Source organism: Spermophilus citellus (assembly GCF_964194105.1).
Source record: "Spermophilus citellus genome assembly, chromosome: 8".
NCBI lineage: Eukaryota > Metazoa > Chordata > Mammalia > Rodentia > Sciuridae > Spermophilus > Spermophilus citellus.
This window is the reverse complement of record NC_138189.1, coordinates 148,797,111-148,823,596: the sequence shown is the minus strand read 5'-3', so window position 1 is coordinate 148,823,596 and position 26,486 is coordinate 148,797,111. Positions and strand designations below refer to the sequence as shown.

Below are 26,486 nucleotides of genomic sequence, written 5' to 3'. Positions count from 1 at the left end.
TGTTTGGCAGAATTCACCAGCAAACCCATCTATGCCTGGTACTTTCTGGGCCTGGAACATTCTGGCTTTGCAAATTGATCAATTATTGATTCAGTTTCTTTAATATATAGACCTATTTAGAGTGTCTTCTTGTGTGAGTTTTGGCAGATTGTGTCTTTCTAGGAGTTGGTCCATTTCATTTAGGTTATCAGATTTGTGGGCATACAGTTGTTGATGGTATCTTTTCTTATCTCCTTAATGTCCCTGGGGTTAGTAGTGATATCCTCTTCTCGAGTTTGGATATTGTTAATTTGTCATTTCCTCCCCTTTGCTAGCCTGACTAGACGCTTAATGATGCCATGGATCTTTTCAAAGAGCCAGCTTTGGTTTCCATCGATTCTTCCCTCTTACTTTCCTCTTTTCAGTGTCACTGCTTTCTGCTCTAACTTTTTATGACTTCTGCTTTTTGTATGTCTATTTAATTTGCTCTTCTTTTTTTTTTTTTTTTTAAATTTTTATTAGTTGTAGATGGACACAATATCTTTATTGGTATGTTTTTTTTTTAAGAGAGAATTTTAATGTTTATTTTTTAGTTTTCAGCGGACACAACATCTTTGTTGGTATGTGGTGCTGAGGATCGAACCCGGGCCACACGCATGCCAGGCGAGCGCGCTACCGCTTGAGCCACGTCCCCAGCCCCTGCTCTTCTTTTTTCTAGTCTCTTAATTTAGATTGTTGATATAAAAAATTTCCCCTGAGCACTGTTTTTGCTACATCACACAAATTTTGATAAATCATGATACCATTATCATTTAGTTCAAGCTCCTGAGAGCTGGAGATATAACTCAGTGGTAGAGTGCTTGCAAAGTATGTGTGGAGCTCTGGAAAAAATAATTTTTGTAAGCTTCTCTTGAGAATTCCTCTTTGAACCCTGTGTGATTATCAGTCTAGTGGATTAATGAGCACCATATTTGTTACTACTTTCTATTTACTGCCCTGTTTTTTGGTTCTCATTTTGTATTCTGTTTTTTGGTAGGCTTTTGTGCCAACAGCCTTTGGATTGTGAGCTTCACAAATGTTTCTTTTTTCTCCCAATTAGGTAGGACAGGACGGCTAGAATGAGCTTGAATTGGGTATTTCTCCTTTCCCATGTATAAGGTTACAGGGTTTTTCTTCTCCAACGTGGAAGGCTACTGCTGACTGCAGTTGGATATCTTTTCCTGAAGGTCAGTTAACTTTCCTGAAGGTCTGATGACATCCCAGAAGGTTAGGGTGTATTAACTATCTTCTCTGGAGGACAGGCTTTGTTAAGAAGAGTAGAGTGTTCCGGAGTATTCTAGAGTGTTTCTTTCCTCCTCCTCCTGCTAGAAGCATGAGAGGACTTTTCCCCCCCAATATTTATTCCTGATGAAAAGCTCACAAGCCTGCAGGTCCCTGAAGACTGAGTCCTGCTGGAGTTTCTGAGTCTCGGACTTGCCCACATGGAGCCTCCAGCCGTTGGCTATGGTCCAGGTTTTCCTGTCCTGGCACTGGGCCTTTTAGCACTTCCTGCTTATGAGTCTGTTCTGGAAAGTGATGAGCCGCTGAGTTCCCAACTCCCCAGCCCTGGGGCAGCATTCTCTGTGTTCTTCCTTGTCTCACAGAGACGAGACTGATACGTGACAAGTTATTGACCTTGTTCTGCTTTAATCCTGTGTATTAGCCTACAGAGTTCAGCAGCAGGAATGGCAACTCATTAAACAGTTTCTTATGTCAAAAATTACTTGTCATGACAGAGTGGCAGCTTCAGGCTCTTACGTGTGTAACCAGAGACCAAAAGTCCACAAGGATTTTTTTTTTTTTACCAGAAAACGGAAAGAACTTATATACTTTTTCTCTTTGAGACTTTTTTTCCTGTCTTGAGTAGTATTGTATTGACTATGTATCTTCTAAAGGAAAATACTAAGGAATTTAATGTCTTGAAGTACTCGTTAAAAACGTGTATGAGGTAACTTGTGCCCATCAGATTTCAGTGTGAATAGTTATTTTTACTTGGATATAATTTATTTGTTTTGAGTTTAGTATATGATGAAGTCTCATTCAGTTTTTATTTTTCAAGCATTTGAGAATATACTCATTTGTTAGATACTCTCTTTTTAAATGTTTTCCTAGAACACACTGGAATAGCTAAAAGAATAGGTGTTTTACTTGTTCTCATGATAATGAAGAAGCAGTTATGATAATCCTGTGTATTAGCCTGCAGAGTTCAGCAGCAGGAATGGTAACTCATTAAACAGTTGCTCAGGTCAAAAATTACAAATCTGTAATTTCTTTGTCCTATAGTTTTTCCACAAAATAGACTATAGCAAAAAAAAAAAAAAAAAAGCATTTGCTAGATGCAGAAAATGTAGGTTACAAATGAGTAATAGGTCATTACTGTGTGAAATGCATTGAAAGCTGTGACCAATGTTTCAAAGGCTTTTGTCATCTCAGTAGGACATGGTGTGTGAAACAGTCCTGCAGAGAATGTCTCAGCCTTAAAAAAAAAAAAAAAAAAAAAAAGAAAAAAAAAGAAAAGAAAAGAAAAGAAAGAAAACATTCTTATTCACGTACAGTTTGTATACGGCAAGCTCTGATTGCCTGTACTTTTCAGTTTGTACATATACACACACATATACATTACAGACTGAACTACAGGTCAAACATGCTCTGTTTTTAAACTTTGAATGCTTTAGGGCAAAGTTCAGTTAATTTCTGTAGAAACAAAAGCCAAATCTATGCAAAAGATTTATTTCTAGTAACTCAGTAGGGTATTCAGTACTGTGCCAGATTCCAGGGGTACTCTTGCCTTCATGTTTTAATCTATGAATAAAGATTGACAATCCTTTTATTCAAAATATTGTATACCAGAAAGAGACAGGAAAAATGTTGGCATTTTCCAAGAATACCACTGTTGAGAAATATACAGGAAATGGAAAAACAAAAATAGGTTGGCTGCATTAATATTGATTATCATTCTCATTTTTCTTCAAGAAATTTAATGGACTAAACTGTTTCTGAGTTAAAACTGGAAAGATTTTTTTAACCTCATAAATTGTTTTATATTATTACATCTTAATAATTACGATTTACTTGAGGGGCTAGGGTTGTGGCTCAGTGGCAGAGTGCTTGCCTAGCATGTGGGAGGCTGGGTTCTATTCTCAGCACTGCGTGTAAATTTAAAAAATAAATAAATAAAGGTCCATTGACAACTAAAAATAATACTTAAAAAAGATTTACTTGAAAAAGGCTCATACGTTAAATAAATTAATGTCATTGTAGTTAGAAAATTTAAAAATAAGATGTTCCATTTTGAGACATTTCTTAACAAAGCATACAGAGCCTTACTCAATTCTTCAAGTAATAATTAAGCACTTTTTATGTGTCCACCACAGCAAAGGAAACAAGTAACTAATAGGAGTCAAATGTTTATTACTCTTTTTTTTTTTTTTAAACATAGATGGAACTAGACACAGCATTAAGTGACCTGGAGGCTGCAGATTTTGCAGAACTGGTAAGAGGAAGAGGGGAAAGGGTCAATATTAGTTCTTATTGTGAAAATCAGTCAGAATTCTAAGTATTTACCAAGTGGACTTTTGTAATAATCTTGAAAAACACAACATTATGCCTTTTTTGACACTGGCAAAACCTGTTTTGTTTGCCTTAAGGTTTTCTACTCAGTGGAAAATATTTGTTACATAGTATGTAATATGACATTAAAAATGACTAATAACAATGTTCTTAAGAATGAGGCTTCTTGGGTTGGGGTTGGGGCTCAGTAGTAGAATGCTTGCCAGGCTTGTGTGAGGAACTGGGTTCAATTCTTAGCACCACATATAAATAAATAAAAATAAAATTCTATTGACAACTAAAAGAAATATAAAAAAAAATGAAAAAAAAGAATAAGTCTTCTTGAGGAAAGGAAATGTAGATGTAATAGTGATCAACTTAAGTGAGAGCCTTATATTTCTAAATTCAACTTGGAATTGTCAGAATGTTGTTTGTAATCTTTGAAAAAGTATATTTCCTTGCTCTGTCCAATGGAAAGGAAAAGAAACGGTGACCATTTTAGCAATAGTATCACTACCCAGGCCATGGTGTATAAATGATATTTCTCATCAAAAGGAACCAGATTCCTTAGAAAAATGGCTCATTTCAGATTTGGGGCTGAAAATATATAAGTCTGAGAATATCATAACTTATAAAAAATCCCGAGTGCTTTAAAAAATGACTGGGGTTATATATATGATAGGGCTAGAATTGTCAGAAACCACCTCAGAGGGGCTCTCCCTTGAGCCTGCAGAAGGATAATAACTGCAATCGATTAGAATAGATCTGATATGTTTAAATCCCAGAGTTCATAATGATACAAGAGGAAAAATATGAACTTATTGATTAACTTTGGAAAATGCTAGGAAATGAACTCGTTTTTGTGAAAACTAGTAAATGAAGAAGAATCAAGTATTTATTCTGCCTTTCCTCTCTGAACTGTATATCAAAGTACCAAATAAAGATGAAGGGGAGTTTCTCATGGAACGAGTCCACCTAACAACATGTTCAGAAAGAATGACAGAATTGGAATATTGCCATTGTGTAGTCCCTCAGTGATCTAATGATCTAGAAATGGTCATCAGTAGCTGTTAATATCACAGAAAGAAAGACAACCAGAGGGTACCTGGTTGCTGATGGAAGGACACAAACCACCCATGAGGCCTCAGTACCTAACTACCAATTACAGGAAATGTCATTAAAATGGAACATGTTAATGACCCTATTGAGGTAAGGGAGGTTACAGTCAGCAAAATTCAGACCTGGAAACAGGACTGTCTTCAACAAATAAACCAAAAAAGTGTGAGTGAGGCAAAGGGAGAGGGGAAAACTTGAGAGAGAAAGCTCTTTGTCAGTTATGAAAGACTTAAGCATGTCAACCAGGACAGCATATGGCCTTTCTTGGATCATGATTTAAGTGAACTTTTTAAAAACATTTTTAAAAAATATTTATTTTTTTTTAGTTTTAGGCAAACACAACATCTTTATTTTTATGTGGTGTTGAGGATCGAACCCAGTGCCCCACGCATGCCAGGCGAGTGCGCTACTACTTGAGCCACATCCCCAGCCCACTAAAAGCATTTTTAAGATAATCAAGGAAACAGAAATCTAATGACGAATGTTAGATGAGAATAATTATTGAGATATGATAATGGTATAATGTTTATATTTTAAATTCCTTCTGTTTTAGAGATACATTCGGAAGTATTGCAGATGAAATGATATATCTGGTATTGGTTTAGAAATAATTTAACAGAAGGAGGAAAAAGAGAGGGACATAGATGAAACAAGATGAGCTAGGTACTGGTCATAGTCAAAGTGGGTTGATGACAGGACAACATTCTCTTTTTGTATCCATTAAAATTTCAGTATAAGTATTCTTTTAAAAAGAACAAGATCCAGGTACAATGGTGCACAACTGTAATTTCACCTACTTAGAAGGCTGAGGCAGGAGGATCAAGGCTTAGTAATTTAGAGAGACCCTGTCTCAAAACAAAATTTTAAAAGTGCAGGGAGCAGAGAATGTGTAGTTCATGATAGAACTTGCCTAGCATGAGCAAGGCCCTGGGTTCAGTCCCCAGCACTGTAAACACACACACACATACCAAAAAAAAAAAAAAAAAGATAAAAAAAAGTAACTAGAAAGTGAGGAAATAGAAGGCCTTAGGGTTGGATCATCCCCAAGAAGATTGCTAGTGAGAGTGGGGAAGGAATATTAGCTTGAAAAGGAGGCTGAATCCCTCATTGAGATCCTGAGCAAGTGGAAGGGAGTTTTGTTTCTAAGAATGGAAATTCAACCAAGGTTGTAATTTTTTCACTGTTGGAGAATGTTTAGATGGAGAATAATTATTAGGAACAGTTTATATATAAAGTGTTAAAATATCAGTTTTTAAAACTTAAAACCAGTAGGTTTAATTTAGAATCTATCTCTGTAGAACATCATTTTAATGAGAGTGGAGCTAACAGTATTTTCTATGGCTAGAAAAGGATTTATTGGGATACCTTGAGTATAAGATCAAAAACACAATCAATAAAGAAAAAATAACAAAATGAGAATGTAAAATGGTACAACTACTTTAGAAAACTGTGTGGAAGCTTTTCTTTAATCCAAATATATACCTCATAAAATTCAGCCATCCTATTCACATCTGTTTACCCAAGATAAATAAAAGCATATGTTGCTATGGACCAGCACGACATCATTTCAGAAACTGGAGGGGCCAGGAGGGGATGAAGAAAAGCCAAACACTCACATATAGAGAAAAAGCTGGGCCATAGTGGGAAAGCCGAGCCCTAGTGAGGCTTGACTAACACCAGAGCCAGCTCAGCACGTTTATTATATAGGTTTGTCATCAGAATGTTATTTGTGAGGAAGTTTTTGCAAAGCAGGTAGCCTGGAGGATACAGCAAAACTTATAAGACATCGAGGTCATCTTGTTATGTCTAGAATCTCTATCTTCCTGGGAGTTGGTGTCTGAATCCAAGGTTCCAACTGTTAGAGCTGCACCTTTGCACTTAGCCTGCTGTGGCTACTGTTACCATAACAACTGGGGCATCTGAACCTGCACTCTTGGACAGGCAGCTCCCAGTGTAAATGCAGCCATGAGGGAATCAGAGACCATGGTTCAAGTCACCAGTCTCCACAATATGTATTGCAGAAGCCTAGACATAACTCTTCATGGCAGCTTTGTTTGTGATAACCAAAAACTAGAAATAATCAGAATGTCTATCAACAGGTGAATGGACAGATAGGTTGTGTTATATCCGGCATTGGATACCACTTAGAAAAACCACGGGGGTGGGGGATGCATTGATGGACTCTTCTTGTCTTCATTGTGGTGGCACTTAAGCAACTGTATGCATTTGTTACAACTCACACAAGGGTTCACAGGGAATTTTACCTTAATATAAAAAATGAAAAGGGAGAATCTATCCTAAACTTTTTGTGAAGTTTGTTTAAAATTGTATCATATTTTTTTTTAATTTGTGTTCTTCAGTTTAAAAAAAAATTTTATTAAGGTTCAGTTTATACTTAGTGAATTCTTCTTCCCCTTTATAGTCAAATCCTCTTTCTACCTTCTGTCACTTGCAACCGCTGGTCTGTTTTCTCTTCCCATGATTTTACTTTTTCAGGATGTCACATAAGTTGAATCTGTAGTATGTAATTTTTGTCTAACCTCTTTCTCTTAGCATAAGGAGTTTGAGATTCATCTATGTTGTATGTATGAGAAAGTTTAGTCCTTTTTATTTCTGAGTAGTATTCCATTGTATGGATGTATCACGATTCCCCAGTTGAAGCATATTTCATTTATTTCCAGTTTTTCATTTTCTTTAGGTTAATTAATTATAAAAGTCAAAAACAGAAATTGAGTGAAGATGTTATTAAAAGCAGAAGTCCTCCCATATCCTTCTCCCCCATTTCCATTCCCAACTATAACTGCTCTGATAGTTTAGAATGTGTTCTTCTAGACCTTTTTTAAAAATTCTTTTTAGTTTTATATGACATTAGATTGTATTTTGACATATCATTCACACATGGCATATAACTTCCCATTTTTGTGGTTGTATATGATGTGGAATTACACTGGTCATGTATTCATATATGAACGTAGGAAAGTTATGTCCGATTCATTCTTCTGTCTTTCTTATTCCCAACCCATTCCCCTTCCTCCCACTTCCCCCATGCATTCTGGTGAACCTCCACTCCCCCACCCAACCTCAGCTGACCTATTGTGAATTAGCATTCACATATTAGAATATTCAGTCTTGAGTTTTTTGGGATTGGCTTGTTTCACTTAACATGATAGTCTCCAGTTCCATCCATTTACCAACAAATGCCAGAATTTCATTCTTCTTTATGGCTGAGAATATTCCATTGTGTATAAATACCACAGTTTCTTTATCCATTCATCTGTCAAAGGGCACCTAAGTTGGTTCCATAGCTTAGCTATTGTGAATTGAGCTGTTATAAACATTGATGTGGCTGCGTCACTACAGTATGCTGATTTTAAGTCCTTTGGGTTTATGCCAAGGAATGGGATACAAGACCTTTTTCTGTACATATACATTTGCATGCATAAACTAACGTGTGTATACATATATACATGTTTATAGTTGAAGAGGGGGTGCTATATTTAATGAAAATTGGATCTAGTGAATATTATATTCTGCATTCTTTGCTGAGGAAGATATTCTAAAAATTCTTGTGCTTGTTTATATAAATTAACCATATTTTAAAACTATCTATGTGATAATCTATGACTTTACATATCTAATTTAAAATCTAATCATTCCTCCATTAATGAATTCCACATCATCTCTTACTTTACCGTGTTCCAAATAATTCTTTATTAACTTTTATGTAAAAGTCTTGATTCGCTTATTTAAATATTTCTGTACTTTCTAGAAATGGAATCACTCAAAGAGTATGTGTATTTAAATTTTATTTTACATACCAATTCAGTTGCCCACAAATTCGTTGTACCAATTTGTGTTTCCAAAAATAGTATATAGTAATACTGGATATTTTAGATGATGTATAATAAAAGATTTTTGTCCTAACAGATTGGTTTTAAGAAATCTCAAATGGGATAAACAAATTTTATATGCTGGTCCTAATCAGTATTTATTTATTTATTTATTTGGTACCGGCCGTTGAACTCAGGAGCACTCAACTACTAAGCCACATCCCCAGCCCTATTTTGTATTTTATTTAGAGACAGGGTCCCACTGAGTTGCTTAGTGCCTCACTTTTGCTGAGGCTGATTTTGAACTCTTGATCCTCCTGCCTCAGCCTCCCAAGCTGCTGGGATTTCAGATGCGCCACAGCTCAATAATATTTTATAAGAACCAAAACTAAGGTTGTTCTCAAATAAATATATACTTGTATTTTACCCGAATACTCTCAAATGTTGATTTCTAAAGAGGATATTATGAAAAGTTTAGGTAGGAAAGAATGTAACTTCTGTGTTGACTAATGTTGCTTAAGGAACTCACTCTCTCTCTCTCTCTCTCTCTCTCTCTCTCTCTCTCTCTCTCTCTCTCACACACACACACACACATACACACACACACACACACACACACACACACACGCCACAATGTAAATCCATTGTGATTTTTCTCCCCTCAGTCTGAGGATTACTATGACATGAGACGGCTATATACAATTTTGGGCTCTTCTCTATTTTACAAGGTAAGTTGAAGTTTGCATTTTTAATAATATCCAACGCCTGCATGCACAAATCTAAAGGAAAAAACTAAATCTATCTCTTTCTCTGTGAATGTAGGTACCTTGAGATTAAAATCTTAAAACAAGTATTGTACCTACACATTTATAAATATAATAAATACTTACAGTTTCATTGCATAGTGTAGCATTTAAAAATGTGTAAAGGAGAAACAATACTCAAACCAATTATGTAGGAAAAAAGGTTAATTCTTTCTTGATGTCCTTTTGCAATAGTGTGTTTTTTATTCTGACTTCAGAAGTAACCATGTATCTTTTAAGGAAATCCTATAATATTTATTAAGTATTTGGTTTCCAGGGAGAACACGTTAAGTATCAGATGAATTTAATAAGTTTCTGTCCGCCTTGACCTCGGCTTCTCTATTTCCCATTTTCAGAATACAGTTCTTTTCTAATTTTGACACTCAGGCTAATACCTCAGAGGTGATTTTGCTTTATGCTAAAAGTCTAGCTTTTGGGTACCTTGTTATTTAATATCTAGCTTGACCTCAAGGGAGAAAACCATTTACTTATGCTATATCTTACTTTACTATGTTTGAATATAATAAAATATTGAATAATAAAATATTTCATGTCATCTGAAGAAGCACTTATAAAACTCTAGGAAGTATAGGATTACTGCTTGGTATCACTAGCTGACTTTTGCTCTTGGTGGTTAAATTCAAGGGTTATTTGATATGCAGTCATTTGCCTAAGGATGATCTTGTTGAGATTGCCGCGTACTGTCGCCACTATGGCCTGCTGTCTTTAGCAGCAAAACAAAGGATTGGTCAGTTGATAGTATGGAGAGAAGTGTTTCCTCTACATCACCTCCACCTTTCTGCAGACTCAAGCACAGAAGCCTTTCAGGAACCAGAAGGGAGATATTTTTTGCTAATTGTTGGATTGGTAAGTTCACCTGGACTTCTTTCTTGAGATTGTTTTCCCCGTCTGTTTATGTCTAAATAAATACACAAACGTGCCCATTTAAAACTATGTATGTATTAAACATAGAATTCAAAAAGTTGTTATATAGCCTTTACTTCTTTTAGTTTATATTCCTTGAATATTCATGAAGAAATACTAATAACATCCAGGAAAATATTTTAGCAGTTCTGAATACTTTTGTTCCCCATCTTATGGGGGTTTTATCCTTTGGTCTATTTTGGAATATAGAAGAAGACATAAAAACAATGTAGAATTATAAATGGAATAAATACATAATCGTAAATGAGAGAATTTCTCATCAATGGGTCTCTTTCAAAGCCGCTCTAGTGAATTCTTTGTACCAAGAGAAATGATTGATAGTATATCAAAATATGATAATGTGAAGCCAGGTGCAGTGGTGCGTGCCTGTAATCCTAGCGGCTGATGCAGGAGGCTAATGCAGGAGGATTGCAAGTTCAAGTTCAAGTTCAGCCGCAGCATTAGTGAGGACCTAAGGAACTTAGCAAGAACCTATCTCAAACAATAAAAGAGTTGGGGATGTGGCTCAGTGTTAAGTGCCTCTGGGTTCAATGCCTGGTACAGAAAAAAAAAAAAAGACAATGTGAGATAGTTTTTAACTGTAATCAAGAAGCATTGATAATCTCGCTGCTTTATAAAAATATGGCTTCTCATTAAAAAAGAATCAGCGTTGACAATAACTTAAGAAGGAGGAATTTTTAATAATCATCACATAATCATGCCATATGCCAACATCTTTTATAGTATTCATAAATGTATACATATTATATGTAACTGTTCTCATGGTGGCTAAACCTATGTCAATAATTTTCTTTTATAGAGACATTATATGTTATGTGTGCTATTAGAAGCTGGAGGCTGTGCATCTAAAGCTATTGGGAATCCTGGGCCTGACTGTATATATGTGGACCAGGTCAGAACAACTCTTCACCAGCTGGAAGGAGTAGACTCCCACATAGATGAGCACCTAGCGTCTTCTCCAGGCCCCTGTTTGTCTTGTGCTGACTGGTTCCTTTCTGGAACACGTGAGAAAACTGAGAATTTGACAGCTTCCCCTATTCTCAGCAGGCTACAAGCTCCTTCCAGGACAGCAGCCTCTCCAACATGCAGAAGAACCCTTTTTGGTGACTATTCCTTAAAGACACGTAAGCCCAGTCCCTCCCGAAGTAGTGGAGGATCTGACAATGGTTGTGAAGGTGGAGAAGGTGCTGGCCTTAGCCCCCACACCACACTGGATGCAATACAAAAGCAGAGAGACTTTCCGGGCTCTGATTGTTCAGAAGAAAGTGGAACCTTGCTTAAGGTGAGTGTTCATCCAGTGTGTACATTCTGGGAACTAAGCTGTCTCTCTAGTTCTAATTTTATAATTGCAAGAAAAATTTTTAATGGTAATTAGTCTTCATTTGAAATAGTGATTATCTTAGTCATTGTTGGGTAACCGAAGATTTAAAAGCAAAAAGAGGAAGGAACATCAAGTAATGACAGGAGCTGCCCGATGTGCAGGGTGTCTACCCAGCAGTACCTACAGGTAGAAGAGCTCTTGAATCTTGGTTTCCATATTCATCTCTTTCTATTCGTGATGATAAAAGAGCACATCATGGCTATGGAGCATTTGAGGGGCTGATTTAACAATATAGCCGTAAAATATGCAGCAGAAACAAAAAGAGAATTCAAATGTATGTGTGTGTATATTTGCCTGTTTTTTATAGATAGGTATTTTTTATCTGTATTTATAAAGATCTGGTCTCTATACATAGACATATACAATGTGACTATAAAGCCAAGAGAGTGTTCAATTTTCAGATTGTTTATTTTTCTGGATTTTTTTTCCATGAAAATACCATGAAATATTCAAATCATTATCAAAACATTCATCCTGGAAAGCTCTCTACTTAGCTAGTGATGCTGTTTTCTTTTGAAACGTGTTTGAACTTGCCATCTGGGTGGGTGGAGGTGATGCCGGTCAAGGCATGAAGAAGATGGAGAACTGGCGCCAGTGGAATACGGGATTCTGAGTGGCCTGGCGTAGATGACCATAGACTCAGGCTTCTCACTCCTAACTACAGGGTACTGTCGGAGAAGTTAGTGGAATGTATTTAGGAAGTACTGATTTTGTGTCCATTATCTCAGTTGATGAAATTGATAGGAAATATAGTCCAAGAGAATATGGATAGATTTTAAAATAACAAGATCATAAATGGCACTTTAGAGAAATTCAGTTAACTTTAAGATTCAGCCATTCAACAAATGTTGATACCTGCAAAGTACCAAGGGCTGTGCTATATAAAACAGATATGAAAATGAGTAAGACACAGCCCTGACTTTGAGAAGTGCAGAGCCTCGGGAGGGAGATGGGTATGCATGCACATAAGCTTGGTGATGGCTCTGGTGAAGGAACACCAGCATGGCCTAGTTATGGCATAGCCCTTAGGATCCTATTTTGCAAAGGCTAAGCCAAGAGGTGGAAGTTAGCATCAAAAATATTAAAAGAAGCATTGCAAAATATAAAGTAGTTCTCTTAGAAGGATTTTTAATTTTAAATAATTTCTGCTGTTTGATTTTGTTCTTAGATATAAACTGATCTACGTAAATATTTTTCAGATCACTAAAAAAAAGTCTACCCTTCCAAATCCATTTCATTTGGGAAATTTGAAAAAGGATCCTTCAGAAAAAGAATTGGAAATATATAACAAAATGAAGTAAGAAACTTCCTTCTAATATACTTTTTATCTTATGCTTTCTGTCTTTGAGAAAGTTTTACAATAAGAAAATACAATTTCGGGCTGGAGATTTAGCTCAGTTGGTAGAGTGCTTGCCTCATATGCACAAGCCCCGGGTTCAAATCCCAGCACTATAATGTTTCATTACACTTAGGAAAATGAACATATTCATATTATAAGAGGGAAAACACACAAATATTTCAAAACAGAAAAATTCCCCTTCATCTCTCTTTCACAGGTAACTTCACTTTTATATGCCTAATATTATTTTTAAATTAGAGTTTTATTTATTTATTCATATTGTAATTGATTTGTACTGGTTATTGAACCCAGGGACACTTAACCACTGAGCTCACTCAGTTGCTTAGGGCCTAAGTTTCTGAGGCTGGTGTTGAACTTGTGATCCTCCTGCCTCAGCCTCCAGAGTCACTGAAAATCCAAGTATGCACTACTGATCTTGGCCTTTGAGTTCACTAATTTTAGACTCTGGTGGATGCCAAGTTATCCCTTAGCTCGGGGCACTCACCGCCAACACCTTGGAGTGGTGGCTGCTAGTGTCTCAGGGCCAAGTTCCTACCCTAGAGAATAGCCCCTTCTAAGTCTGCCAGATAAGGGAGTGCAGAGGTTTGGCCCTTGTGCAAATTCAAGACAGCTCTGAGAGTCCGTCCAAGCTTCACATTTCAGCTTCTCCCTCTGCTCATTCCTGCTTCTGCTCCCTCTACCCCCAAGAGTACACACCACCACCCTGCGTGTCCTCTCAGAGGCTGGGACCTGGGAACTGTTCTATAACATCCTTTGTAGAAAACCTCAAACTTATTTTGAGGAGGAAATTCTGAGATAAAAAGGACTGAGTGAAGGGGGAATGTTTAGCAGTTTAAACTGTGTCAGTAATTGCAAAATAAAATGTTACACGTTCACTTCTTGTAGGGCAGGTACTATGTGATAGACAGGCAGGTCAGCCTGAGCCTTGCTTGGTATATAATTATGATGTCATGTGTGGGATCCATTGCACACTTTTGCTTAAGCATCTAGACATTCAGAAATAGAATTCTCTCTCTCTCTCTCTCTCTCTCACACACACACACACACACACACACACCAGTGCATAGCTACTACCCTCTTAATCATGGAAACATTTTTAACAAGTTAGCAAGTTCAAATCTTGGAGTTTCCAGGAAATGCTTTTCCCTGAAAGTTAGGGCAAAAACAGGGTAATTTGTCTTCATAAAATAATTTGTTAGAAATCTAATGTGTTAAAATTGGGTATTTAAGGCCTTCACATATGAATGATTTTTTTTGAAATATTTATTTTTTAGTTGTAGGTGGTGGATACAATATCTTTATTTCATTTTTACGTGGTGCTGAGGATTGAACCCGGTGCCCATGTGTGCTAGGTGAGCGCTCTACCACTGAGCCACAATCCCAGCCCCTGAATGCCGCAGTCCGGCTGCAGCAAAATAACCGGGGGGTGACAAACAACTCGTGTAGATTGATACAGCAGGAGTAGGAGCCATTTATTGTAGGACAGGAGGGGTATATATACATTCCACACAGCTTATCTTAATTAACATAAACTAGATACAGCAGTCAACCAATAAGGAACCTCCACACTTAATGGCTCCCTGGCGTTACTTCACAAACCACTCCCTCTGCAAAATGCCAGGCGCCATCCAGACTTGTTTACAGACCCTAACACTTGAATGTTTATTTTTAATAGTTATAAAAATGTCCTTTAAACAATTAAATCTGAAACAAACTTTTTATGGAACCCTAAAGTACCTTCATAAACCCTAGTGTTCATCTAACAAGAACTACTGAAATTTTATTACTTCCATATAATTTTAAAAAAATATTTGTGTTATTTTGGCATTATCTTTAGTAAATAGAAACTCTTCTTTCAAGTTCAGTAGCTTAAACAAATTCACATGTAATGTAAATCATAGGTTCTACTATTTTAAAAGACATCAAAGATATAAAATTAAAATATATATTAAGAATACTATCTATACCAGACGTTTCATTCAGCAAACAAATGCTGTCCATTCTGCATTTCAGTAGTACTTGACTCCATTCAGCCCATTGATGCTTCCTGGTTTATGGTCCCTTTTTCTCTCCCTGGAGTCACTGCATTAGTCTCCCAACCCCCAGCCCCCCTCCCCAGTCTATTCTCTCTCTCTCTCTCTCTCTCTCTCTCTCTCTCTCTCTCTGTGTGTGTGTAAATTTCTCAATCTATTCTCTAGTGCAGGAATGACCTTTCCAAAGATCAAATCTGAATTTATCTACTTTTTAATACAAATCTTTGTCTTCCTATTGGGTAATTGGTGATTTCTAAACTTTCAGTTAATATATGAACAAGTTTATGGCTTTCAAGAGCTAAACTTGCTTTTTGTGGATTATTTCTTTATGATTAGAGCTTTATGTAGTTATACATAGTAGTTGGGTTAATCCCAACAAACTCATGTGCATGTAAATGGATTTCAGTTCATGACCCTACCTTTTCCTTTCCCTCCTCCCCTTTCCCGTTCTCCTTCCTCTACTCTACTAGACTTCCTTTCACCCATCTGTGAATTTGTATTTGATTGGTTCTTTTTGTTATCCTTTGAATTTGTATTTGATTGGTTCTTTATGTTATCCTTCCCTCCCACTTTTCTTTATTTTACTCTAGCTTCCTGTATGAGAGAAAACATTCAACCTTTGAGTTTCTGATTTTGGCTAGTTTCACTTAGTATGGTGTTCTCTGTTTCCATCCATTTACTGGCAAATACCATGATTTCATTCTTGTTAGTGGCTAAGTAGAACTCCATTGTGTGTGTGTTTGTGTGTGTGTGTGTATCATAATTTCTTAATCTATTGATGGCATCTGGGTTGATTCCATAATTTAGCTATCATGAATTGTGCTAATGTAAACATTGATGCTGTAAAAAAAATCACTATAGTGATTTTTAGATCTTTTGGGGAAATACCAAGGAGTGGGATAGCTGGGTCATATGGTGATTTCATCCTTAGATTTTTGAGGAATCTCCAAACTGCTTTCCAAAGTGGTGGCTGTGATTTATTTTTGAGAGAAAATTTATAGATCACAAAAATTTTGATTCTAACCTCCCAATCTTATTAGTAGTTCTTTCTTAAGAATAATTTGTCTTCTGTGCCTTTTCTTCAATTCAAACACCTCTAGATTAAAATATGTTTTAAATTATTTTCCTTTTTTAGTCGCTATACTTATTTTCATCATGACTATTTAAGATTTTATTCCTTGGAAGGTGATTTTATTCCTTGGAAGCACTCTGTACATGGAGTGCTCCATAAGAAGAATCAGCTTGGTAGTCTGCAGGCTCACAACTGCTTCCATCTCCTTTAAGAATTCTGTCCTACCTCACATATGGGCAGGTCATAGACTTGGTATAAGAACTGCCCTTACAGGGTAGTTATTAATGAGCCAGCCACCCTGCTGAGAAATGGGAGAACAACGCACACAGGATTCCCTCCCTCCCAATAGGTCTGTTTCCTAATCCCTGGTTTAAGAGACAAGAGGTTTATTTAGGTCATACTACCTAATTAATTAAAAATATAACAGGAACTTAACTAGCATGTGGCCTAGGTTCTAAAATATGCCTTTTCCCTGCCTCCATACTTAACAGCTGGAGAATAACCAACCAAAGGTATATTTTAGTATAGACAGCCTTTATCACAAAAGTCTTGGAATGGTCAGCTTGAGTGTTTGAGATGTAGGAGGGAGTTGTCCACCATATAAAGACTGCCAGTCAAGAGTCAGCAGTGGAGAATAAAAAATAAGGTATAGGAGAGCAAAGCTTCAAAGTCGGCTAAGTCCTGACACTTGGCTATGCAACTTCATTCAAGTTAATCCAAGCTCACAGACCATGGTTTCCTCATGATTAAAGTAAGGATGGTAATATTTAAGATCCTGCAGGGTCATTATGAAAATTAAAATAAAAGTGCTTCAAAAAATTTTGAAGGTACTTAGAGGATGGTCAGTATTTGATAGCCATTATTATTTTGTTGTTGCTATTATTGTTTTTCTTTAGCTTTTCTTACTATTGGCAGAAATAAGCAATATTTATAGATTCTGCTGACCTATCTAAGATTAAATAGGGAAGGAAAAATCGGGGAAGAAAATGAAAATGAAAATATTAAGATCACATAGAGCAAGAGTGTACTGAGTGTACTGAGAAGTGGCATAATAGTACCAGCTATTGCCACAGTATTATAGATTAATCTAGCTTGCAGTTTGGTAATAATTTTATATCAGTTCAGAATCATTACTTTTATTATCATGGCAGAAGACTAATTTAAAGACCCATTTAGTTTTATGAAAGGTATTTTTATGTGTGGTTCACCTTGTTCATGGTTTGTAGATATCTAGACCAGACATCATCTGAGTTATTCATTACCAACCATGGAAAAAGAGGGCTTGGCCAATTGGAGTGTTTAGCAAAGGGGTGATTAAGTTACTTGGAAATATATTGGTGTTTGTTTATCCTTGCATAATAGGTTGTGTTTGCCTCTATCAAGGAAATTAATAATAATCCAAGCCTGTTTAATTAAGGATGAAGAGAGGATTAAAATTAGATTTCCTTCCCGAATTGCACTACTAATTGTAAAAAGTCTACAGAATTCAAAATGACATAATACTTTTAAATTTACTTGAATTTCTTTTTTCTTTTCTCTTTTCTCCCTATCTTCCCTCCCCCCACCCTTTTCTTTTTGAGATTGACATCTGGTCCTGAGAACACACTTTTCCACTATGTTGCCTTGGAAACAGTACAAGGAATCTTCATTACTCCTACCCATGAAGAGGTGGCACAGCTCAGTGGCTCTATCCACTCACAGCTAATAAAGAATTTCCATCAGTGTTGTCTTTCCATTCGTGCAGTTTTCCAACAGACTTTGATGGAAGAGGTAAAATAAGTTTATAAATATAGTTTTTTGCCAATGTCATTCCCAAACTCCACACACTCTGTAATCAGTATGTCCAGCAGTGCATTCAAGTTTTTTTTGTTTTTTTTTTTTTTTAACAATCAGCCAACCAATTTCAGGATTATACTCACTCTAGTTAATCTCAAAATGTTGTTTTATAGTAGAGTTAAATGTCCTATGTTAGTATTTTAGGTAAACAGTGGATCCATGTTTTCTATAGCGAAGTAGAATATAGTAGTTTTTAATGTAAATTAACTTCCCATATTTGATATCTGTGACTCAGCCATTAAGTCAATGATATCTACCAATTGATACCTAAAATAATTCTAATAATTCTGTGACTGTTCAACCACCAATACGGAGCATAATGGATTAAGGTATAGCTATGGACAAAATACTATTGCAGGTGTTTTAGCACTTTGTTCATTGATTACTTGCTTGCTTTTTAACCCAGGATGAAGTTTCATATAATATTGTTCCTGCTAGATAAGCACCAATGCAGTATGTAATTAAAATACCAGTTAGATTGTTTAAAATATCAGTTACATGTTAATTACTTGAAAAGGATAATCATACAAAAGTTCACTTGTGACTGATCGAACATCATACAGCCAAAAGACTTCTCTGAAGATGGCTATAATGTATACAGCAAGATGTAAGTGAGAATGCCAGGTTTGTGCAGAACTTAAATTTAAAACTAGAACATTAGGCTGGGAATAAGGAATCCTGGACTGAACCTCAGCTGTTTGCATTTCCTCAGCTGTACAGGGTGGGCTCATTCAGCAATGAAATTCTGTATCTTATGGGATTTCTTTGAGTTCTCAGAAATTTTTATTCTGCAAAAACGTTACGCTTAGCATACCCCATGTACTGTAGGTTATTATGCTCCTCCTTTCCTATTTAGCATAACTGGTTAGATTCTGAACAAAAATATTACATTAACTTATTTGATAATATTTAGTAATATAAATTAGTCTTCCTGGTATCATTTAAGGATTTTTTTTTTTTTTTTTTTTTTTTTTTTTGGTGGTGCTGGGGATTGAACCCAGGGCTTTGTGCATGCAAGGCAAGCACTCTATCAACTGAGCTCTGTCCCCAGCCCTCCTGGTATCATTTAAAATGTTGAGATACTACTCTGCACCAGACTAGGTGCCTTGGTTAAAGTGGGGACAAAACAAACTCTCTTCCCTGAAGCCTATTTTCTGATGGAGAAGATGAAGAAATTAGTAAATAATATATGGGGTATTTTAAGTGTCACAAGGAATAATAAAATGTGTAAAGATAAGAGATGTGTTACTATTTTAAAAAGCCTGGCTGATGAGGTCAAGTAGCATTTCAACAGAGGCAGGAAGGAGTGCTGGGGTGGCCACATGGCGTCTGGAGCCAAATGCAAAGCTACAGAGTTTGGAGGGTCTGGGGGAGCTCATAGCCTCCTGATCAGGCCAAGAGTGGAAAGGAATGAGATTACCAATGCAGCAGGGCCTGAGACTATGACATGGACTTCCGGGCTTTTTCTGAAACAGATGGAACATTGTTACATAGTTTCAGCAGAGAAAGGACAGGATACCCAGTTGTTTAAAGAACCCCGGGACTCTTTTGGAAATCTGGTTGTAGGGTAGCAAGGATGGAGACAGAGCGAGTTGGGAGACTATTAAAATTTGAAAAGTGAGAAACGATCACAGCTTCAGGATTCTTGATGTTTTGGAGGATGAACAAAAATGATTTATTGTTGGATTAGAAGTCATGAGAGAGAGAAGAATCAAGAATCGCCTATTTTATCCTGAGCCTTATAAAAAGTTTATATGTACCAAATGAGTAATTGTTTTGCTGATGCTGTCACAAATGGGAAATTTAAAGATTATGCTTCAAAGGAAGAGAAAATATTGTTTTAAATGTATGTGTTTAGGTTTATTACAAAATCTTATCCACTGAATATACATTCAGTAAGCTCCTACATTATGTACAAGCACTGTTTCTTTTTAAATATATAGAAATGAATATATTGTCTCTGCCTTTGGAAAAAAGTTTACCGTCTATCTTCTATATGGGAAAACAGACCTACAAACTGCTAATTCAATATAATATAAATACTAAACAACATGGGGCTGTGAACAAAGTGTTCCCTGGGATCATCAGGGGCACTTTACCCGTGAAGTCTCCTTTAGGAAGTAGTATTGAGCTAAGTGTTAAGGAAGAGTGGAAACCGAAGGCAAAGGGAAGAAAGGCATTGCATGCACTTAGGATCAACCATTTTGAATCTGGAGGTGAAAACATTTTAAAGTAACATTATTAATACCAGTTAATACCAACAATATCCACGATTTACAGAAAAATAAGGCACTGAATGGTGGAGATCGTGCTGATTCTACAAATTCGCTGTCCTCTCTTAACCCTGTGAAGGAATATGGTGTGTTATTTGAATGCTCACCTGAAAACTGGACTGATCAGAAAAAAACACCACCAGTTATGGCCTACTGGGTAGTAGGGTAAGTAGGAAAAAGCTATTTGAAAGTAAAATAAAATGTTAGAAAAGTGAAAGACAAGTAGTACAGCAGATCAGTGTTTTAAAACATAGGCATAAAATCAATCTAGCTATAATATTTTAACATTTTAAATTTTGATTTGCTAAAGTATCTCCTTTAAATCCCTCTAAAGACTTTCTCTACTTAAAAATTCTTTTTTGTTGCCTTGCAAATCAGGTAATAATCCACTATTATTCTCCAATTTCTGTCCTTCCTTCCTGACTTCCTTCTTTCCCTTCATTTCCTCTTCTACTCCTTTTTTTACATGTTCTACCCACTAGCACCTGTCAAATCTTGTTCCTGCTATTTTTTCTACCTGGGATGTTCTATCCCTGACCCTTGCATATCTGGCTCCTTGATATTCAGACCAGGATTAGCAGGTTATCTCCTCAGAGGTTCTCCATTAAAGTAGCTAGCTACCCATTATTCACTGTCTGACCCTTTTATTGTTTCTTGTTTGCTTCTTGTCTAAGGAACTGAGTTTTGATGGACATATTGAAGGTTAAGTTGGAGAAAAGAGTTGTTGAGGAAAGGGCATCGGTAGAATTGAGGCTACTGGATACCTGCCATGTAGTACTAAGCTATATGATAAACAGTTTACAAACTGTATCATTTCCATATTCTGGTCCTTGGGATTTAGAATCACCTGAGTCACTTGTTAGAATTGGAGTTGCCTGAGGCCCACCACAACCTACTGAATTCATGGAATGAGGAATCTGTTTTTAGTGTAAAAGCTCCCCTGAGATTGTGATGTGTAATCATCAGCCTTGAGAACATCAGCATAAAGTTAGTTCTGCGTTCTGCATAGTGTATGGTCAGAGCTGTGCTATTAGAACAACAACAGGAGCAGCCTGTGGAATGGTGTGAACTCAGGAGGGGCTACCGATAAGAAGACCAGTGGTTCCCTATCTATGTCCACAGCATGGGAACAGAAAGAATTAAAGGGGCTGAATTAGGATGAAGCAGGTCTACATAAAGGAAAAATCATAAAGAAATCAAACAGAACTAGCTCTCAATTTAAATTGATTGATTTACTTGTGTTAATATTGTTTAAATATTTTAATATATGAACTCTTGAAGAACACCAAAATTTTAATGTTAATTCCAATTCAATACTGTCTGCAAAAAGAACCATCATATAGTTCATGTTTTAAGAATAAACTTTAGGGGCTGGGGATGTGGCTCAAGCGGTAACTCGCTCGCCTGGCATGCGCGGGGTGCTGGGTTTGATCCTCAGCACCACATAAAAATAAAATAAAAATGTTGTGTCCACCGAACAACTGAAAAATAAATATTAAAAAAAATCTCTCTGTCTCTAAAAAAAAAAGAATAAACTTTAGAAAGTGGCAATAAAATGTTTAGATAACTTCTGCACTTTATTGATGCCAGTGCTATATATTGTAGTAATAATAATGACTAGGTTTAATATTTTAAAATTGAAGGGTATGATAATATTTATGTATTGATAAAATAGGATTTTTACACTCTTAACAATAAAAATAATTAATCTAAGGCACATGTTATTTATTTAGAAATGAACTCTCTATAGTCTGTGATTTAGATTAGTGGTTTTTGAACTTACTACTAGTTCTTTCAAAAACATACAAATAATAAAAGGAATTGAATTTATTTTTTGTAATTTTCATTTCTGAAATGAATGTGTTCTTTTCTTCTGCAGGAGACTCTTTCTTCATCCAAAACCTCAGGAACTTTATGTCTGCTTTCATGACTCAGTCACAGAAATTGCCATTGAAATGGCTTTTAAATTATTCTTTGGATTAACCTTGTAGTTGTGTTTTTATGATTAATAGCAACATGAGTGACATGTGGAACAGTGTTAAAATTGCTGAAATCAATACACAAGAGATAATGTTTATTTTCACTGTTCAACATTGAACATAATATTGAGATGAAATGCTGTTGGACTTGATGCATCAAGCCTTTTGTAGTATTGTGAGACATTGGAGAAGATAGTTGATTGAAATATATAGAAGGGAGTGTTAACTTATTGCCATTTTGGTATTAATATTAATTTATTGACTAGTTTGAAATAATGTAAATTGTTTCATATAAAGTTAATATAGAAAATGTTTATTTTGGGAAAACACCCAATTTGTTGTTTATTTTTCTCAAAACTAGTATATTTGGTCAAAGAATCATGAAATTAGGAGGAGGTGACCAGGTTCTGTAATAAATTAGGGCGGTGACCTCATGCAAGTTTTTGCACCTCTGAGGTCCCAGAGGTTTCATGTATAAATGCAATAACCTATTCTGAGGTTTTATGTAAAATGTGCTACCTCCCCTCGCCCTTGCCTTTGGTTAGTACCTAAATTTGTAATGTCCAAACACTGATTTCTTTATAGGTCAAATGCTCTTTATTAGTATAAGTATTTGAGTGGATACCTCACTGCAGAGGAGAAGAGAAAGATGAAAAAAATCAAACTTAGTTTTTACTTATTTAATTTTCTTTACTCTTTTAGATAACAATCTTAGTCTATTTTGACTCAGATATGTTTTTTAAATTATTTACCTATAAACATTCATTTTTATTTTTAAGGATATTCAAATATACATATACATATTTTATATAGTTCATGAAATTCAAGACAGTTATATGTAAATTGTTTTTAAAACCAAATCATGTTAAAAATACTGAAAAGGATAGCTGAAGAAATCCTATGGTGACTTCTTTTGTAAAATGCTCACATTTGTCTTACAAATAAGGATCATTAAATATTGGGTTTTCCAGATGGGGAACACTTGGATGAGTAAGAGTTTATTTGACCTTCCATAGAGAAGAAAAAAAAAACTAATTGGATAAGAATTTTCTTTGGCATGAGAATTTGGTTGGTTAAGGGAAAGAAAGGAAGAACATAACAAATACTGCATTTGTAATTACCATGTACCAAGTAGGTCCTTCATCCACCTCAGATGCCCCCAAAACTTAACAATACTGGGTTGTTTTTCTTCAAGACTTAAGTGTTGGAAGAGCTGTACCAGCCCATATAAAATCAGTTTCTGCATATCACCTGCTTCAAACATGCTTCAGCTTGGAACTAATTACAAAACATTGTGGGTGCACCATTTAAGTCACTGATCTTAGAAAAAAAATACTGTTATCTGTCATCAGTCTAAAAGATTTTCATCTGAGTATTTAAGATGCAAATCCCTGCATATTTATCTCATTAGGTACTTGTGGGCCTTGATTTTGACATTCAAATCAAGGTAAGAAATCTTAGTTCTTGAAATAATGTAAAAAATAGCTTTAAATGTCTTCCCCTTAGGATCACAATACTGAGCTGCATGGTAGACTTTTAAACTCTGTTGTAGGACTGCTTGTGTGCATATGTGTGTATTAAGGCACTTTATTTAAATATAGTCATTACATGGCTTAAGTTTCTGTATGTGTCCTCCCCAACTATCAGCTGTTTCTAATACTGGTAATTATTAATAAGTAGAGCCATCAATCACCTCAGGTTTTTGACAGACTGCACCAAGACTTGATATTTTAACACGAGGAACTTTCTTTCATTTAATGAAATTCTGGTCTGTTGATGCTTTCTTAGTATCAAGCAATCATGAGGCATCACTCAATAACTGAAATAAAAAGGCAAAGCATACTGCTGGTCTTTTTTGTTGCTGTTCTTTTTTAGTTATATATGACAGTAGAGTGTATTTTAACATGCGTATACATGGTGTATAACTTCCCATTTTTGTGATTGTACATGGTGTGGAGTTACACTGATCGTGAATTCATATGTGAACATAGGAAAGTTATGTCCGATTCATTCTACTGTCTTTCCCATTCCCGTCCCCGCTCTATTCACCTTATTACCCCTGCTGAATCCCCACCCCCTGCCTATTGTGAGTTAGCATCAGCACATCAGAACATTTGGCCTTTGGTATTTGGGATTGGTGTATTTCACTTAGCATGATAGACCACTGATCTTAATAAAAGAGGAACCAACTGTCTGCTATGTTGTAGGCGCACTGTAATTGCCATGTTGTGGAGACTTGAACTTTTAAGAAATAAAACCAAGCATTATCTTGTTTTTCATTTCTAAATGAATTAAACATTATAGGTAAACTTCCCTATTTTTCAGATATGTTCAGATTTACATCGAAGATAGACCAATCTAATTATTTGGTAATAAAGGGAGACAGAGTGATGGTGCAGATACTCCAGAAATATGCTTTAGCAGAAATTTCTTAAAGTTATATTTTATGGGTGTCTTGCTGATCTTGCCTTCCATTCAAGACTATTAATGTGAGAAGCTAAAACTAGCATTTTTATTCTAATTTGTTATGTATGACAGAATGCATTACAATTCATATTACACTTACAGAGCACAATTTTTCATATTTCTGGTTGTACACAAAGTAGAGTCACACCATTGATATCTTCATACATATGCTTAGGGTAATGATGTCCATCTCATTCCACCTTTCCTACCTCCATACCCCCTTCCTTCCTTTCCCTCCCCTTTGCCCTATCTAGAGTTTGTATAACTAGAATTTTTAGAAATATCAAGTACTCTCTTATTGCTTGATATTTTAAAAAAATATTGGTACTGTCATATTGCTTATTGGTTAGTCCCCCCACCCCAATTACATTGTAGACTCTCTAGCTTTCTTTCTACCCATTGTTGTTTCTCCCTCCACTTTTTCCTTAGCTCTTCCTTATTTCTTTTTGTCCTGTCACAGAACTAAACCTGGCAAGGGAATGTTTCTTGTTTGTGCCAAGGAACTATAGATGATGATACATAGTGACAAAATAGTAATTTGGCAGTACCTGCTTTTTTCATGTTTCTAATACAAATTGTAAAAGCTGTGGAACAGATTTCGCTGGTTTGTGTGCTTTGACTATTATTCATTGTATTTGTTAGTTCTCTCTAAATAAAGACTGGGGTACATTATGTATTATTAAAGTGTCAGCTACTACCACCGTTTATGATTACTCTCAAATAACCATTGGTTGAAAACCAAGGGAGTGAGCTAAGTCTTACCCGTGACCGTAAAACATCTTGGAAAGAAGCTGAGAACAATTATTCATCATAAACAGTTTTAATAACTGTTAAAACTTTGGATATTAAAAAATACACAGTTCTAAGTGCTATTAAAAGTTTAACCTGTACACCAAACTGTATGAAATACTTTAATTTTGTGAAGTTTTATTTCTACATTCTATATATAATCACAACTATTTTTATATTGATAGTTTTAAATAAAAATGGTTTGGAGGTTTGTTTGCAGTTGTGTTGCCTTTTCCTACATACATCCAACAACTGTTTATTGAATTTGTACCCTCTGACAAGCACTGTCCCAGAGACTGATGATATAGCAGTGAACAAAAAAGCTAAAGATTCCTACTCTGTTGGAGTTTGTGTTCCAGTAGTTGTGACCACCAACTAAGGATATAAAAATATGTTGATACTTTATCAACTGCTAAGAGAAAAAATAGGGAAGCAATAAAATGAGGTATGAAGTATGGCAAACAGGTGGTCAGAGAAGGGGTTGCTGAAGTGATCTTAGACCAGAAGAAAAAAAACTTAAGCATGCACATTTCTAAGGAGAAAAGAGTGAATAGTGCAAAGGCCCTGAAACTATATACTTTTACTAACATAAATCACAATGTCCCTTCTCAAAGTCACTAAATGAAATGTAATGAAGCAAATTAAACATTTTCAGCTCCAATCTATTGAGTTGATTTGAATGTCTTACAGTTAAAAAGCTACATTTCTAAGTAGATACTTTAATTTTTGTCGTGTTATACATGCACAGCTTAATAGCGTAAAGGAATATACGATAATGTTGTCAACTATCAAGCCAAATCTGGCTGGGAGGGAAGAGTGAAGAGAACACTTCGTTCTGTCCTCAGAGACACACACATTCCCCACGGCCAGAGAAGTCTCCTCGTGGAGCCTTAGAGTTTTATCTGAAGTGAATTCAACTAATCTCCGCCTTAAGTTATGTGTTATGTGCTTATTAATGCTTAAAACTCTGAAAGGAGATCAAAACCTTTCACGTTTAGATTTTTGCAGATTAAAAACCTATCATTTCTGGAATTTG

General features: G+C 35.8%; 1 protein-coding gene across 2 annotated transcripts in view; it reads left to right on the top strand.

Annotated features, from left to right (window-relative positions):
- INTU (inturned planar cell polarity protein) overlaps positions 1–25,599 on the top strand; it is a 114,164-nt gene extending 88,565 nt beyond the window's left edge. For both annotated transcript variants that reach the window (XM_081303819.1, XM_081303818.1), the window contains exons 9-16: positions 3,458–3,511; positions 9,179–9,241; positions 9,962–10,183; positions 11,061–11,543; positions 12,842–12,939; positions 17,688–17,877; positions 20,224–20,381; positions 22,096–25,599. In XM_081303819.1, coding sequence (XP_081159945.1) covers positions 3,458–3,511; positions 9,179–9,241; positions 9,962–10,183; positions 11,061–11,543; positions 12,842–12,939; positions 17,688–17,877; positions 20,224–20,381; positions 22,096–22,207 — 1,380 coding nt within the window. In that variant the 3' untranslated portion in view covers positions 22,208–25,599. The remainder of the gene's footprint in view (positions 1–3,457; positions 3,512–9,178; positions 9,242–9,961; positions 10,184–11,060; positions 11,544–12,841; positions 12,940–17,687; positions 17,878–20,223; positions 20,382–22,095) is intronic.
- Positions 25,600–26,486: the final 887 nt, after the last annotated feature.